The 14,678-nt window shown below is 41.9% G+C and overlaps 1 protein-coding gene across 8 annotated transcripts in view; it reads left to right on the forward strand.

Annotated features, from left to right (window-relative positions):
• The window catches only part of LOC133391686 (protein lozenge-like), a 337,731-nt gene extending 324,017 nt beyond the window's left edge, over window positions 1–13,714 (forward strand). For 6 of the 8 annotated variants that reach the window (XM_061647384.1, XM_061647380.1, XM_061647356.1 and 3 more), the window contains one exon: window positions 10,459–13,714. In XM_061647384.1, the coding sequence (XP_061503368.1) occupies window positions 10,459–11,618 (1,160 nt within the window). In that variant the 3' untranslated portion in view covers window positions 11,619–13,714. Of the gene's footprint in view, window positions 1–19 lie in introns of all 8 variants that reach the window. The other 2 variants (XM_061647406.1, XM_061647411.1) reach the window with 2 other exon arrangements.
• The last annotated feature ends 964 nt before the right edge of the window (window positions 13,715–14,678 follow it).

The following is a 14,678-nucleotide window of genomic DNA, read 5'->3' on the forward strand; positions in this document are numbered from 1 at the left end:
ACTTTCATTTTTTCAACAGCGCTGAACTCATCCTCCAGCTGACAGGACGGCAAAGGTACAAGCATAAACGTGCACACATCAGCCTTGTCGGAGAACGAGAACACGGGAGGGGGAGACCGGCAACGTATAGAACCTTTACGCTCCCTCGTGCGTTCGTGCGTGCGTGCGCTGTGTATGTGTGCTTGCATGCGTGCATGGCTGTGTATGTGTGTGTGTATGTGTGCTTGCATGCGTGCGTGGCTGTGTATGTGTGTGTATGTGTGCTTGCATGCGTGCGTGGCTGTGTATGTGTGCTTGCATGCGTGCGTGGCTGTGTGCGTGTTTTTTGCTGTTTCGCGATCTCCTACGGAATCACCTTGCGAAAACACGAGGTGGGGGAGGAGTGGGGTGTGTGTGTACTTGCCTGCGTGCTTTGTGTGTGTGTTTTTGCGTTCACGTTCTACGGGATCACTTTGCGAAAAACACCAAGGGGAGGTGGAGGTGTGTGTATGTGTTTTTTTTTCTTTGCCGATACGCACTCTCTCGCGGATCTAGTTGTGTGCGTTATTTTTTTTTTTAGTTTCGTCGAAAAATCTTTGAAAAATACCTGGGGGAGGATGTGTGTATGAAAGAATTTACTTCAGAAAAGAAAGTGAAAAATAAAAAACGAATATAAAATCTGTTAAACGAAGATTTAAGTGTGTCTGAACTCATTGCAATCCGAAAGAAAGCGAGGGGGGCTCTTAAAATGTAGTACACATGTATGCAACATGTATCGTGTCGCCGCGACGGTGTATCTCGCTCAATCCGTTAAGCCTGAAAAGTGCTTGTATCGGATCGTCTAATCGGGCGCCATTTAATCAATCCGTTAGCGAAAAGTCGCATGGATTTTGGTACCGGGGAAACATCAAACCACCGCCTCGGGAATCCACACAATCTCTACAATTGGGACAACAACAAAAGTTTTTCCCAGCTGTAAATGATGAAATTCATCGCCCAAGTGTAACTCCCGTTCAAAACTCTATTAATGATGATGAACAACTGTACAACGATCTTCAAAGCAGGTCCGGTTTCAACATAATAAAAAATGTCCTGAAGTCGCTTATGGGTTTACTTGACAAAAGGATACCGGGAGTTTTTTCCGTAAGATCCACGGACTTTTCTAAAAACTGATCGAAATGTAGAAAAAGACACGATAGGTGATGGTAAATATTGGCATAATGGAGTTGGAGCGTGCCTTGAGCAGGCGTTCCCAGCAATTCATCAGCTGGACAGTATATCGCTAAATATAAACATTGTTGGACTCCCACTTTATAAGAGCTCGAAAGACGAATTCAGGCCTATTTTGGACAAGTTTGTTTAATTGCAACACTGAATTTCCAATTCTTTCGGGAGCACTACAACGACAGACGCTTTTGTCTACAAGTTTGACACTTGACACGATTAAGCTTCCTAAGACACAATAGCTTGCGCCAGTGCTGCCATACAGGTTAACATGTTTCACATGTCATCGCGTACAGTGCTGTACAGTCATTTATGCTTAACAGCAAGGTTATTAAACTCCATACAGGTTACGACAGAGCGTTTTAGAGGGTCACCATTATGGATACCTTGTTTACAATTTGTCTGTCAAAATAGATGCCGGCCAGCTGTTGCTTGGCATGAACAACATAAATAAGTTTACAGAAGACGAAATTAGTGCTACATTTTTTCTTAATGCTAGCTCGTTATATCATTTATAGAATATGACTTCTATGTTGGATTGGTTAATGCTGAGTCAGTTTTGCTTACATGCCCTGGATAACGTCGGATTGTCTCATCAGTTTCAATTGTTCTACAGGTTTGATATTGCAGTCCCAGCTTCAGTGGACGAGGGTTCATGCCGCCCAGCAGCAGCAGTGTCCAAACTGGGTTATTCCAGATGCTGCCCCTCGTGTGGGAAGTGGCCAGATCCCATGTTGCTTCGCGCATAACAGCTCGTCCTTTATTCGGAGTGGAACGGACACGGAATAATTCAGTGAAAGAGTATCGATGTGATGACACCCTTTTGACGATGTTGGTCAGGGAACCTGTGATGATGTGGTGCAAAAAAAATGCTACCGGCATCACTTTCGTTCCGCTATTGCACTTGACCCGAGCTAACCGCGACGGCGCTGACGAACTTGCGGCAGCGGGGATGATGCGAATCCCTCCTTCGAAATTGCGGTGCTGAGATGATGATAAAGTAGAAGCTTGTGTGGCATGGTCTCGTCCTTACTAAAACACTGCTTAAGCTACACCCAAGGTGACATGAATCATCGACCCCCACAGGAATAAGGCTGCAGCCAGAATGGAATGAACATTTGTTTTCTTTGAACTGGAACGGCAACAGTGGCAGCATAGACGATCTCGTCTCGAACACGACGACTGCAACGAACCGACATGGAACCGCGGACAATAACTTAAATAACCACTATGCATAAGCACAAATATACTTATGGTTTATTTCCTAATTATAATTGTTACAACAGGACCGTTCAACATTTACTTCCCAGCTCAACCACTACTCTCCCTTCACAAGTGCTTTACTCGGTGACCCTCATATTCATCTCTTTCTTCTACTCTTTATCATATAATTTGTAGGAAAAATGAAATAATGTGGATAGGGTTTATCTGCCTCTATCAAAAATGAAAAATATTATCATACGACACACCTGGGATCGTAATGCGAGATTTTCCTCGTGAAGAAAGGTACTTGTAGAGCATTTGAATATGCTAGTTATACGGTTATACGGTACGAAAAACTCGTTGTAACAGTTTATACTGTAGTGGGCTGAGATGAAATATGAAGTGGTCACTTGCATCCAGTCTGCGTGTCAGACCTGTTGGACCCTAAAGTCGCTGTTGCTGGTTATTTATGTTCTGGGTACATCATGCTTTGCTGTTAGGAGGGAGGAGATACTAGTATATGTGGTATATGACGCTAGTATGCTTTTCCGCGTGGTGGCGTAACAGCCACAGACTAACAGAGCAGTATACAGAGTAACAGTCAGAAAAAACGGCTCCTCAACCATCACGAATAGCAGTTGCTTTTAAGAAGGAACGGTAATTTACTCCAAAGTCGGAGCCGGCTCCGACCGGCTCCAGATAATTTTGGAGGCGGCTCCGACCGGCTCCAGATAATTTTGGAGCCGGCTCCGCACCCACGGCTCCAAAGCCGGTTCCGGAGCCGGCTCTGCACCAACGGCTCCGGAGCCGGCTCAGCTCCAACGGCTCCGGAGCTGGATTTAACACAAGGGACCAAACAAACTTTTTCAATAAAGTTTCAATCGAGGAAATCCGTAAATAGCGGAGAAGGTCATGCTTAAATAATTTATCAAAAAAATCGATGAGTTTCGAATATAGTTACGAAAGGCGAGACCAACGAATGCTACACAACGTCATACATGTCAATACTGCAATCACATCGTGAGTTAGCTTCCACGAGAAGATATATTCTTTTTTTTTTATTACGCTATCGTACAATGCTCTATTGAACCGTTAGTCCGGAGGCGTTGGTCCAGAACCGTTGATTCGTCGCCGGCTCCAGAACAGTGGGCCCGAAGCCGGCTCCGCAGCCGTTGGAACGGAACCATGAATGCAGAGCTGTTAGTCCGGAGCCGGCTGCAGAGCCATTGGTGCAGAGCCGTTGGAGCGGAGCCGGCTCCGGAGTCGTCGGAGCGGAGCTGGCTCCGGAGCCGTTGGTGTGAAGCCGGCTTCGGGAAAAAGTCGGAGCCGGCTCCAGACTAACGGGTTGGTGCGCTCCGAAACGCCCATCACTAGATCACAGGACTGTTCTTGGACGGAAAGGTAACTCGCGAGATGAAACTCTTTGAGAAATAAAAAAATAAAATTATTTCTTTTTCATTTCACTAAAATATGAATCAAATTTCCACACTCGACACAAGTCCAATAGAAAGTACATAATTTAAATTAGATTTACAATAATTTAACAATTCAACCTAAAACATCTATTGCACGATTGCAATCCAGTTGCAACCAGTCGAATTGTAAACAAACCATTCCAATTTGTCTGTCAAAATTTTTTCATTCATTTTTTTATTGGAAATCGGCCAAAACAGGCTTTTGTCACAACCTGTAAAGAGTCTAATAACCTTGCTTAACAGAGCACATGAATAGGTAAACTAAGAGTTTTAAGTCTAAACATTGTTTGTTGCCATACATATTAAATCAAAATGTGTGTGAAAGAGTCGTCAATCAAGATATAAGTGTCTTGATGCAATGGAAACCATTTTGTAATGAAATTGACATTTATTGGTACATAAATGTGTATGCCATATTGAATTTCTGTGTATGCAAGTGTTTGATTTCATGCTTATAATTAAATCTTTAATAATACATGACCTTTTTAACTTGATATTACTTTATACTATGCAACAATATGGGATTAAAGTCAAAGGTTTTTTTTCTTTTTGAAAATAGCATAACACTCGACAGTTATTTTTAATTAATTTTTTTTTTGTTATTTCTCTATTTATTAAGTGTATTATTATGTCGGCGCTTCGTCAAAATTCGAAATACAATGTAATGTTTCATCAGTAAAACTTTCTTGGCATTTAAATTTGCCCTTCGGCAATGTCATATTGCTTAACATAAAAATATGACTATTTCATTTGTTGGCTATCACGATTCACAGGCAGATAATGTTATGGTTGTATTTTTATTGCCACTGAAATCTTCCAAGAATAACAATTTCATAGTGGTACGGGTTATGATTTTTATCCTACGATTTCATTTTTTATGTGTTTTAAAGACTTTCTAAAGATCATCGAATCTTCTTAAAATATGATTATCTTAGTCGTAACATGTACTTGGAGATTGAATTAAATTTTCAAGGTACAAGATCTTAAAGTCTAGAGAAGGTCGCAACGAATGGTTTTAATAGAGTTCTGTAGATTGGCCCTTTTAGGCTTAAAAGAGCTTTATTAGCTTATTGGAGCTTTATTGGTTTTCTGTGGACATACAAGAAAAACACCTATTAATTGAATACTTAATGCCATGATGATAACAACATTGTTAGAACTATGATAAAACTTAAAATGTTACTTGGGAACGCTTCCGAAAATGCTGTATTCAATGTTGAACGTGTCTCCAATGGCTCAAGCGGTTCTCTGGGATGTTTTTTAAGTCTACTTCCGCTAAATGTTGCATATTTGAACCTGTGAGAAAATGACCTGGCGTTTGTACTTCGTAATCATTTGGACTGTCCGACAATGGTGAAATCGGACGGGAATTCAAACAAGACTCAATCTCGGTCAATAGTGTCACCATGTCTTCGTGTGATACCGATGATGTGCCCAACACACGCAGTAAATGACGCTTCATTGATTTCACTGCTGCTTCCCACAAGCCTCCAAAGTGTGGCGCGCGAGGCGGGATAAACTTCCATCTGATTTACTGTTCAGCTGTCCAGGCCCAAATACCTTGCTGATGATCAGTAGAGTTGAATAGCTCATACAACTTGTTCAACTCATTCGCTGCTCCCTTGAAATTGGTACCATTGTCAGAATGAATTTTCGTTACCGTTTCTCTTCTAGCGATAAATCTCCGTAATGCTGCCAGAAACGCTGGTGTGCTTATGTCGGACACCAATTCCAGGTGCACTGCGCGTGTCACTGACCTTGCACCGATGATCCAAAATTCCTGACGCAATGTAGATAGCATCATTTGTGGGCCTGCATGGTGATATTCTATGTGGCAATAATATGCCAGAAATTTTGCCAACATATGTCCTTTCGGAATGATTATCGGGTACTTCATCGAATGGCTTGCTTCCGCATGCCGTAGTCTGCCATTCACGCGCATCAGACCTTCCTCATCAATCCATGGATCACATACTCGTACTGCTGAGGAACGGGCCACTCCCCTTCCGGCCTTCAACTCCTTCATCTCTTGGGCAAATCCATCCATTTGTGCCATTCTACACAGCATCTTTTCTGACCTTTGTATTTCCTCGCTAGTGAGACGTTCAATCACCAGCTCTGTCCTCTTTGTTTTGGAGCCTCTCCTTATGTTGTCTAAAAACCGTACACAGTATCCCACAACTCGACGGAGTTTACTCTATGTAGAATATTTAGAAAAGAGTTCATCCCAACCACTCTGAACTTCAGTTGATACCAATGCAGCTGTTGTCCTCTCTTCTCCTGTCGCCTCTGCTGGTTTAGTAGATGCTGATCTTGGCCACTCATCTTCATTTTTTACTAACCACGATGGCCCCGACCACCATAGCTGGCACTCCACTAAGGCTGTTGGCTGACATCCTCTCGATACCAAATCTGCCGGATTTTTCATGCCTGGGACATGCCTCCACTGGCATCCATTAGTAAAAGACTGGATTTTGGCCGTCCTATTTGCCACAAACGTTTTCCAACCTTGATGAGGTGAGGTGATTCAATACCATGTGGTCATCGAATCCGTCCACAGATAGCATGGTGCTTCCGGCAATCTTGCTTTCCTAATAAAATTGTACAAGTTGCTCGCCAACAATGCTGCACAAAGCTCCAGTCTTGCAATTGTAATTCGTTTCGCGAAAGGTGCCACCTTGGACTTAGATACAAGCAGATTAGCCACACATACTTCTTCTGTCTTGCACCTCAAATACGCACATGCCCTATATCCCTTCTCCGACGAATCACAGAAAATGTGGTATTGTAAATCGTCGCTCATCGTAGGATTGGTAAATCGTGGAACACTTACGTTATTCAACTCTCCCAAGTGGCTGCAAAACGTTGCCCATTGCTTCTGCAATACTTCTGGTAACTCCTTGTCCCATGGCCACATTGTCCCGTCTGCCTCCTTCAACGTCCACAACCGTTGCATAAAAAGTTTTGCCACCATCTTTATAAGGTCCACAAAACCTAGTGGATCGTATATCTTGGCAATACTTCCCATCACTTGACTTTTTGTCGGTGGCTTCGATACATCTACACAGGGAACTCTTACCCTCAATCGATCTGCTCCTTGGCAGCTTTTACATGCGTTGTAGCGTTTATAGTTTCTTCTCGACTTGGTGGGGTTGGAAAGGCAATACGATTACATAATAGCATATGATGACGTCTCTTACACTTCTCACATCTTGTTGATGAACGGCAGAAGATAGATCGATGATTTTTAGTCAAGCAATTGAAGTATAGTGCATTCTGTTTGACTACTTCCTGGCGTTCTGATCCTGAGAGCCGCTCAAATGATGGACACCTTGCTACTGGATGATCACCCTGGTATACAATGCAACATTTTGTAACGGCTTTGTGTGCTTGGCTCGCACATACTAAAGTTGCGTTCGGTTTCATTCCCTTCTTTCTCTGCCCGTTGTTCTCTGCACGACTTGAAATGGGATCATTTGCTACTTTTGTAGATATTCTGTTTGTCCCATCGGTAACAGTGTTGTTCAAAATCTTTATCCTCTTTGCACAGAATTCCATCAGGTCATCAAAATGTTCTTCCGTGTCAGCTGCAAAGATTTCGTATGCCATTAACGTATCTTGATTAATTTTGCATCTTACCAGACTTGTTAAAGGTGTAGCCCATTTTGATACTGGCTCCTCTAGTCGTTCCATTCGCCGCACCAACCGTCGAGATTCATTAACGGTTCGAGTCAACTCTTCGGGTGTTGCTGTTGCCATTGGTTGAAGATCCATGAGCGCTTTAAAATACTCGCGCTTCAGCTTCTTTTCATCATCGAAACGCTTCAAAAGCGCCTTCCATGTACTCGAATAGTTCTCCCCCACAAGTTGAACATGTTCAAATTGTCGAGCTACATCTCCTCTCAGCGACGTCAGTAAATATTGCAGTTTCATAACCTCAGACAACTCCACTACCTCGTGGATCGATTCGAAACGATCCTTAAAGCTCATCCATTGCGTACTATCACCACTAAACGTAGGAAGCTCTATTTTCGGTAAACGCACTTGTGAACTCGAAAACATTGTGTTCGTCATAGTACTGTTCGCGATCGGTCGTACACTTTCATCTCGTCCTTGTTTTTCTAACAGAAAACCCTTCACTTTGTGATAGTTTCTTTGAAACTCCTTCCTCTCACTTCTTAACTGTACCTCATCACACTCATCATACTCCAATAACAACTTTTCCCCCACGCTTTCATAAGTCTTTTTTGCCTCTTCCAAGGACAAAAGCTGACTACTTAATTCACAACGTTGTGCATCCACGTAATTATCCATAAATTCTTCAAATTGCTCTAGGCCTGCCAATCGATCTTGGTAAATTCTTATCCACGGCACCATTTTTTCTGCTTCTTTCGATGCTTTCGCCATTTAAAGGTTCCACGACACTCCTCAAATTGCGATGGCGAACACTGACGCCAACTCGTTCACGATGGCCGAAACACACTAACCGCAAACTGATTGTCCTAGCAACGATCTTTCTGACGCTAAACTTGTTTTAATTTTCACACGATTTTACTACTTCTATCATTCCGACCCGCGAATTGGCCGAAATAACAGGTTGGCTGATAAGTCCCCGGTCTGACACATAGATGGCGCCGCTAGTATTAAATGCATATTATTTTTATATAGTACCAACCTTCAAATGATTCGTGTCAAAATTTGACGTCTGTATGTCAATTAGTTTGTGAGACAGAGCGTCTTTTGTCAAGCAACTTTTGTGTTGTGTTGTTCCACCAAGACAACGCACCGTGCCACAAGTCATTGAGAACGATGGCAAAAATTCATGAATTGGGCTTCGAATTGCTTCCCCACCCACCGTATTCTCCAGATCTGGCCCCAGCGACTTTTTCTTGTTCTCAGACCTCAAAAAGATTCTCGCAGGGAAAAAATTTGGCTGCAATGAAGAGGTGGTCGCCGAAACTGAGGCCCATTTTGAGGCAAAACCGAAGGAGTACTACCAAAATGGTATAAAAAAATTGGAAGGTCGTTATAATCGTTGTATCGCTCTTGAAGGGAACTATGTTGAATAATAAAAACGAATTTTGACAAAAAAAAATGTGTTTTTCTTTGTTAGACCGGGGACTTATCAGCCAACCTGTTATATACTAAAGTTCGTTCTCCCTTGTAAGTGGGATACCGTCCATATTTATAGTTATGCTAAGGTTTAACAGTCTTTCTTTCTACCTATGTGGGGCAATCATGGCTTGAATTTTTCCCTTAATTGAGTGTAACTTTCCAGGTTGTCATCCACTTATGGATGGTATCCAGGCAACGCTGGGTGGTATTGCGAAGTTGTGGTAAACCCCTCCGTTCAACTGTCAGTGCAATGTCGTCAGCATATAAATAGAGTTGACAGGATCTTGGCAGCTTTGGCAGGTCAGCTATATACGATGTATACAGCAGATACTGCCTTGCGGAACGCCAGCCGGGATGTCTTTGGTGAACCGAATTGGTCGAACCAAGTAAGACTTGATACGATCTTCCACTAATGTAGCTCTGCATCAGCTTTACGAGATGGAGTGGGATCCCAAACCACATCATTTTATGCAGCAAGCCATTGTGTCACACATCGTCGAAGGCCTTTTCAACACCGAGGACAACAATGGCTGTGGATTTTGACGCTCGTTTGTTATGCTGTAGCGGATTGTGAAACCGTAGCAGCTGGTGAGTGGTGGAGTGACAATGTTGGAATCCAAATTGCTCCGCTGGTAGGATATTTTAGCATCTAGTAAGAATGTTATTTACTAGTGTGAGAGCTTTGCCTTTGAGATGTTTAAGCACGATGTTGAAAAGCCCCTCGAACCCTGGTGCCTTAAAAATTATTATCCCTTTAAGGGTACATTTCACTTTCAAGGGCATTGTCACTCACCGTTACAGGCGACATCTCCACAGCTGTTCGTAATATTTCTTGTAGATGATCCATACTACTGCCTACTTCCGATTCCGTAGGACTGTCAATATGATCACCAAGAGATAAAGCACTTGCAAATCGGAGCGAAATAGCGTTTGCTTTTTGTTCGGCGGTACCTGTGTTGGAAACCAAAGGAGGAATCGGCCTTGGTTTCTTTTTAAAGATCTTCTGCACCTTCCACACGCTACGTTTTTTTTAACATAGGTTGGAACCCGTCGACGTTCATCTCTTTAGTAGGCATTTCATTTTGATCATTTGTGCTTACTTCATATTCCGCCACTAAGCTGTACGTGCTGGACGACGATGAGCATGAAGGTCGTTCGCGGTTTGATTCTTTCAATCCGGTTTTCTTGCTCCGGTTAGGTATCGCGACAGACGTACATCTACTACTATCACTGGACACGCATTGTTCTTTTATTTGCGATCGCGAGCATAGCTTGCCACTACGACGACTAATATACTCACACTATCACAGTTACGTGTGTGCCCATTTCTACTCTCTATTAAACCACGATAGCTAGGTCAAACACGTCCGATCGACTCGACTTCCGAACGCTGCATGACATGCTTGAAATATTTTTCAATACGTCTTATGATGGGATTTACTTATCTGATTTTTTTTAATAGTGTTACCGGACTCAACGGCTACCGACCTGGACCAACACCTAAGCAGCCTGGTTGGGGCAACACAACAAGCCACAAGCCACATGGGGCAAACAAATATAATCTCAGGTGGAGGAGGCGTTACCAATAACTCGAACAACACTGGTGGTAGCGGTAGTAGCGGAAACAGCTTAACTCCGCAAATTCCCGCTCATTTGTCGAATAGTCTTATAGTACCCCGATACGCACAGTCAACGAGTACTAACAATCACGTCGACGCCTACGGACTAACCAGCAATCAAAGTGAACCTCGTAGTTTAAGTGACTCGTCGCAAGCTGAATCTCCTGTGCAAGATGACTTACTTACTTCCAACACACCCAACCTTGGTCCCAGCAGCGGTCCCACAACTACCACCGGTGCTGGTAACAGCAGCGGTGTAAATGGTGGTGCTAATGGTGGAGGAAGCAATGGTGGGGGAGATGGTAATAGCAATGGACTACATCAAAATTTCTCAAACATTGTTATGAGCCAAAGCAATGGAGGATCCAACGCATCCACAACACCCAACTTTGTCGGTTCGAATGGGACCAGCAGTTGTAATGGATCACCACTCTACCCCGTCCTCCCAGCTAGTCTACTATACTCACAGCTATACACAGCTGCAAACCAATCGGTGGGAGGATTCGGACATGCAGTAAATCATCACCATCATATCCAGTCCACGCACGGAGCAGTGGCAGCTGCTGTTGCCGTTGCTACTGGAGGTAGTCCGGTACAAAACAGTGCATCAGCCGCCGCGGCAACAGCAGCAGCTGCTGCTATGCATGCTGGCGAACTTCAGAGTGTTATGGACCATCTTACGGCTGGTACTACCCAAGCTGCGGCTGTTGCGGCAGCGGCCGTGTCTCATCGACATCATTACCATCATCATCAGACAGGAGCAAACCTAATTGGTGGACACGGCCATGGAAATCAGAGTGGTGGTGTAGCGGTCATTACTAATCCTGAATTGTCGCTCATTGGAAATTGCAGTGCAATGGCCCGTGGAGCCCTCGACGAATCAACTCATCGAGTACTGAGTGGTGCTGGAGTTGTCGGTGGGCGATTGAATGGCCACTCCGATAATACTAGCCAGGTAGGACAGACCACCGACAATGGGAATTCTGTCTGGCGACCATACTGAAACAGAACTATCGCGAGAGTGCCCGGTATAACCACCAATTTTATATCCGAGAAAACATTACCATCTCCACCATCATTTACTCCTATCTCATCTTGATCCTCAACCTAGTGCTTATCCAATTCCTCAATTATATAAGGTTGATCAGACTAGTTATAAGAAATACGTTATTCAAAATGTACAGGTTTGAAATGCAAATGCAATGTTAGCCCTGTAAATCAAATATACATTTAATATATGAATCAGCCATATATGCTTACAGCCACGAAAAAGAGACGTGGTGACTGGCCAATTAGTGGCACAATGATAATCAGTATGTAAAACTTTTTACGGATGCTCTCAGACGATAATTTCAATTTCTGCCTAAAAATCATCCATCTAGCAATATTTTTCGTCGTTGATGGGGAAATTGAGCAAGGTTCGTGAAGAAGGAAGCGAGTAGCAAAATCATCCAATTGCAACAGGCCAGCATGAAAATGTTGCAAGGAATCTTTCTACATTACATTTGTTTCGGCAGTGTTGTGGGAATAGATTTGTGGTCAAATAATCTTATCGTTTGAGGGCATCTAATCGTTATTAATTATGAAGCTATTAATTATTATTAATCGCTTCTTGTAAATAAAAATTGGTACAATTATCCTGTTTGTGTCCATACAGTTTGATACGTAAAAGTCTTTTTAAAAGCCTGTAGATCCAATTTCATGAAACAAATGTGTGAATAAATGCTAAATTTAACCATTAGGATTAATTGCCTATTAAAGCAAGTCATTGAGAATATATCTATCAGATATTAAGAAACGTGAGCTACAACAACACAGATATATTTTCAAATGCGTGTCGATGGGAGAGCGCGTAACGCATATGCACGCAGTTCGTAGTATTTTGTATAGAATTATGCATGATACAACCTAGTTTTATCAAACTCAATAAAGGATATGGGTCCATTCTTTAAGTCAATAAAAGGTACAGTAGCATTTCTAAACGGGTAAATATTTAGTATAAAAACGATAATTTTGATTTAAACGCTATTATATTGGCCCAACAGTGACTGTATAAAAATGTTGTAAAATTTTAAACGTTTCCAATATATTTTTGCTGCAGCATAAATTCCATCGATTATTTGGAATTTATAATTATTTGACTGGAAAAAATGAGGAGGTATTTTCCTAAAATATTTATAGCAACAAAACCAACATGCTTTCTCGATCTGTCAGGTTTGCAGGTCTGTTGGGCAAAACGGGAAAGCATTTGGATTTTGTTAGTAGGAGTATGATTTAAAAAGAGTTTCAAAATATGCAAAAATTATGTTTTCATTGATACCATTATCATATGTCATATATTTGTGGTACTTAAAATAATTCTACCAGTATTCTGAATGAAGATTGCGTTTCTAGAACAAAGTGTCACTCATTTTGATATTTTTGCATTTTGCGAGCACATATAGCGCACATGTGGACACGAATTTATACAGAGCCCGACAAAATAAAATGCCCACTACTTACAATTTAACATTTTTTACTCTTTTCCGTGAAAAATGAAGTAATTGTACTGCTTTATGTTTTGAAACATTGTTCGTGGCATGCTTAAGAACGAGTAGTACCATAGCATGACAAAAATGCAATGTTTGCTTCAAGAATTTTTTTTCCAAAGTTGAATAAAATCACTGTGCCAAACTAAAGTGCCCACTTTATTCATTTTATAAAAAACTATTTTCGGAAAAAATATAACATTAATCATCATCATAATTTATATGCAATCCTCTGGAATTAATGACATGTTCGAGGATTTTTGACATAATTTATTTTGTTTTTATTTGCACATATTTGGCATTGCTTCTTCCTACGAGTGTTTCAGAGCTTTAACCGTCTTGCTTACGACCAAAAAATTTTACGTAATCGTACAACCGTCTACCCGGGTAGGGCATACATTTTGTATGGAACAATTATGTTTTCCGTGGTTAAAAGAGTACATCTTTTGAATTTCTTCTAAAATTTGAATGAAAACTGTCTTAAAGGTTCATAATAATATTTAATAACATATCGTAGTAAAATTAGAATTTTAAAAATCCTATCAAGATTTTTTTCAATCAAAAATATGTTCTAACTGGCCACGCCGCATGTTTTAAGTGGATGATTAGTCTTTTTTTAAGTTTTACTTACGTTTCTTTCAAAAGTTCACAAAAAAAGTTCAAAAGTTCATTTCAAAAGATAAAATATGCTCATCATGTTTTATTATAAACCGGCTCCGACCGGCTCCAGACAACTTCGGAACTCCAACCCAATCCACGGCTCCAAAGCTGACTCCACTCCAGCTGCTCCGGAACCGACTCCGCACCAACGACTCCACACTCCACGCTCCGGAGCCGGTTTTACAGATTGCACCAAAAAATCATTTTCAATAAAGTTTCAATCGGGAAGATCCATAATTAGCTGAGTATATAATGTTGAAAGGAATCTATAAAAAAAATCGATAAGTGTTGAACATTGTTCAACAATCACACAATCACATCGGGTGTTAGCTTCTACACCTGCGAGAAGATATATTCATTTTTTAGGCTATCATACAATGCCGTCCCTATTGAAACGTTAGTCCAGAGCCGTTGGTCCGGAGCCGTTGATTCACCGCCGGCTCCGGAGCCATTGATTTGTCGCCAGCTCCGGAGCTGTTGATGCGGACCCGGCTCCGGAGCTGTTGGTGCGGATCCGGCTCCGGAGCTGTTGGTGTGGATCCGGCTCTGGAGCCGTGGGTGCCGAGCCAACTTCGGAGCCATTGGTACGCTCCAAAACACCCATCCCTATAAGGCAGTAACATTATGACAAAAGTATTCATGTGTGTGTTAACTTTCAGCCAATTCTATTTCGTTTGCTTGTTGTGGTTGGTATCATTTTAAAAGAGATATTTTCAGTATTTCAAAGTATTGTTACACTGTAATACAACATTTGAAACAAAAGAAATAGACATAAGCATCCTCTCAAAACGTGCGGCAAGGCCGGTTGGGGTGTTGGAGTTACAGCACATTTTTGATTAAAAAAAATATTGACAGGATTTTTAAAATTCTAATTT

The sequence above is a fragment of the Anopheles gambiae genome, chromosome X (genome assembly GCF_943734735.2).
Source record: "Anopheles gambiae chromosome X, idAnoGambNW_F1_1, whole genome shotgun sequence".
In the NCBI taxonomy this organism is placed as follows: domain Eukaryota; kingdom Metazoa; phylum Arthropoda; class Insecta; order Diptera; family Culicidae; genus Anopheles; species Anopheles gambiae.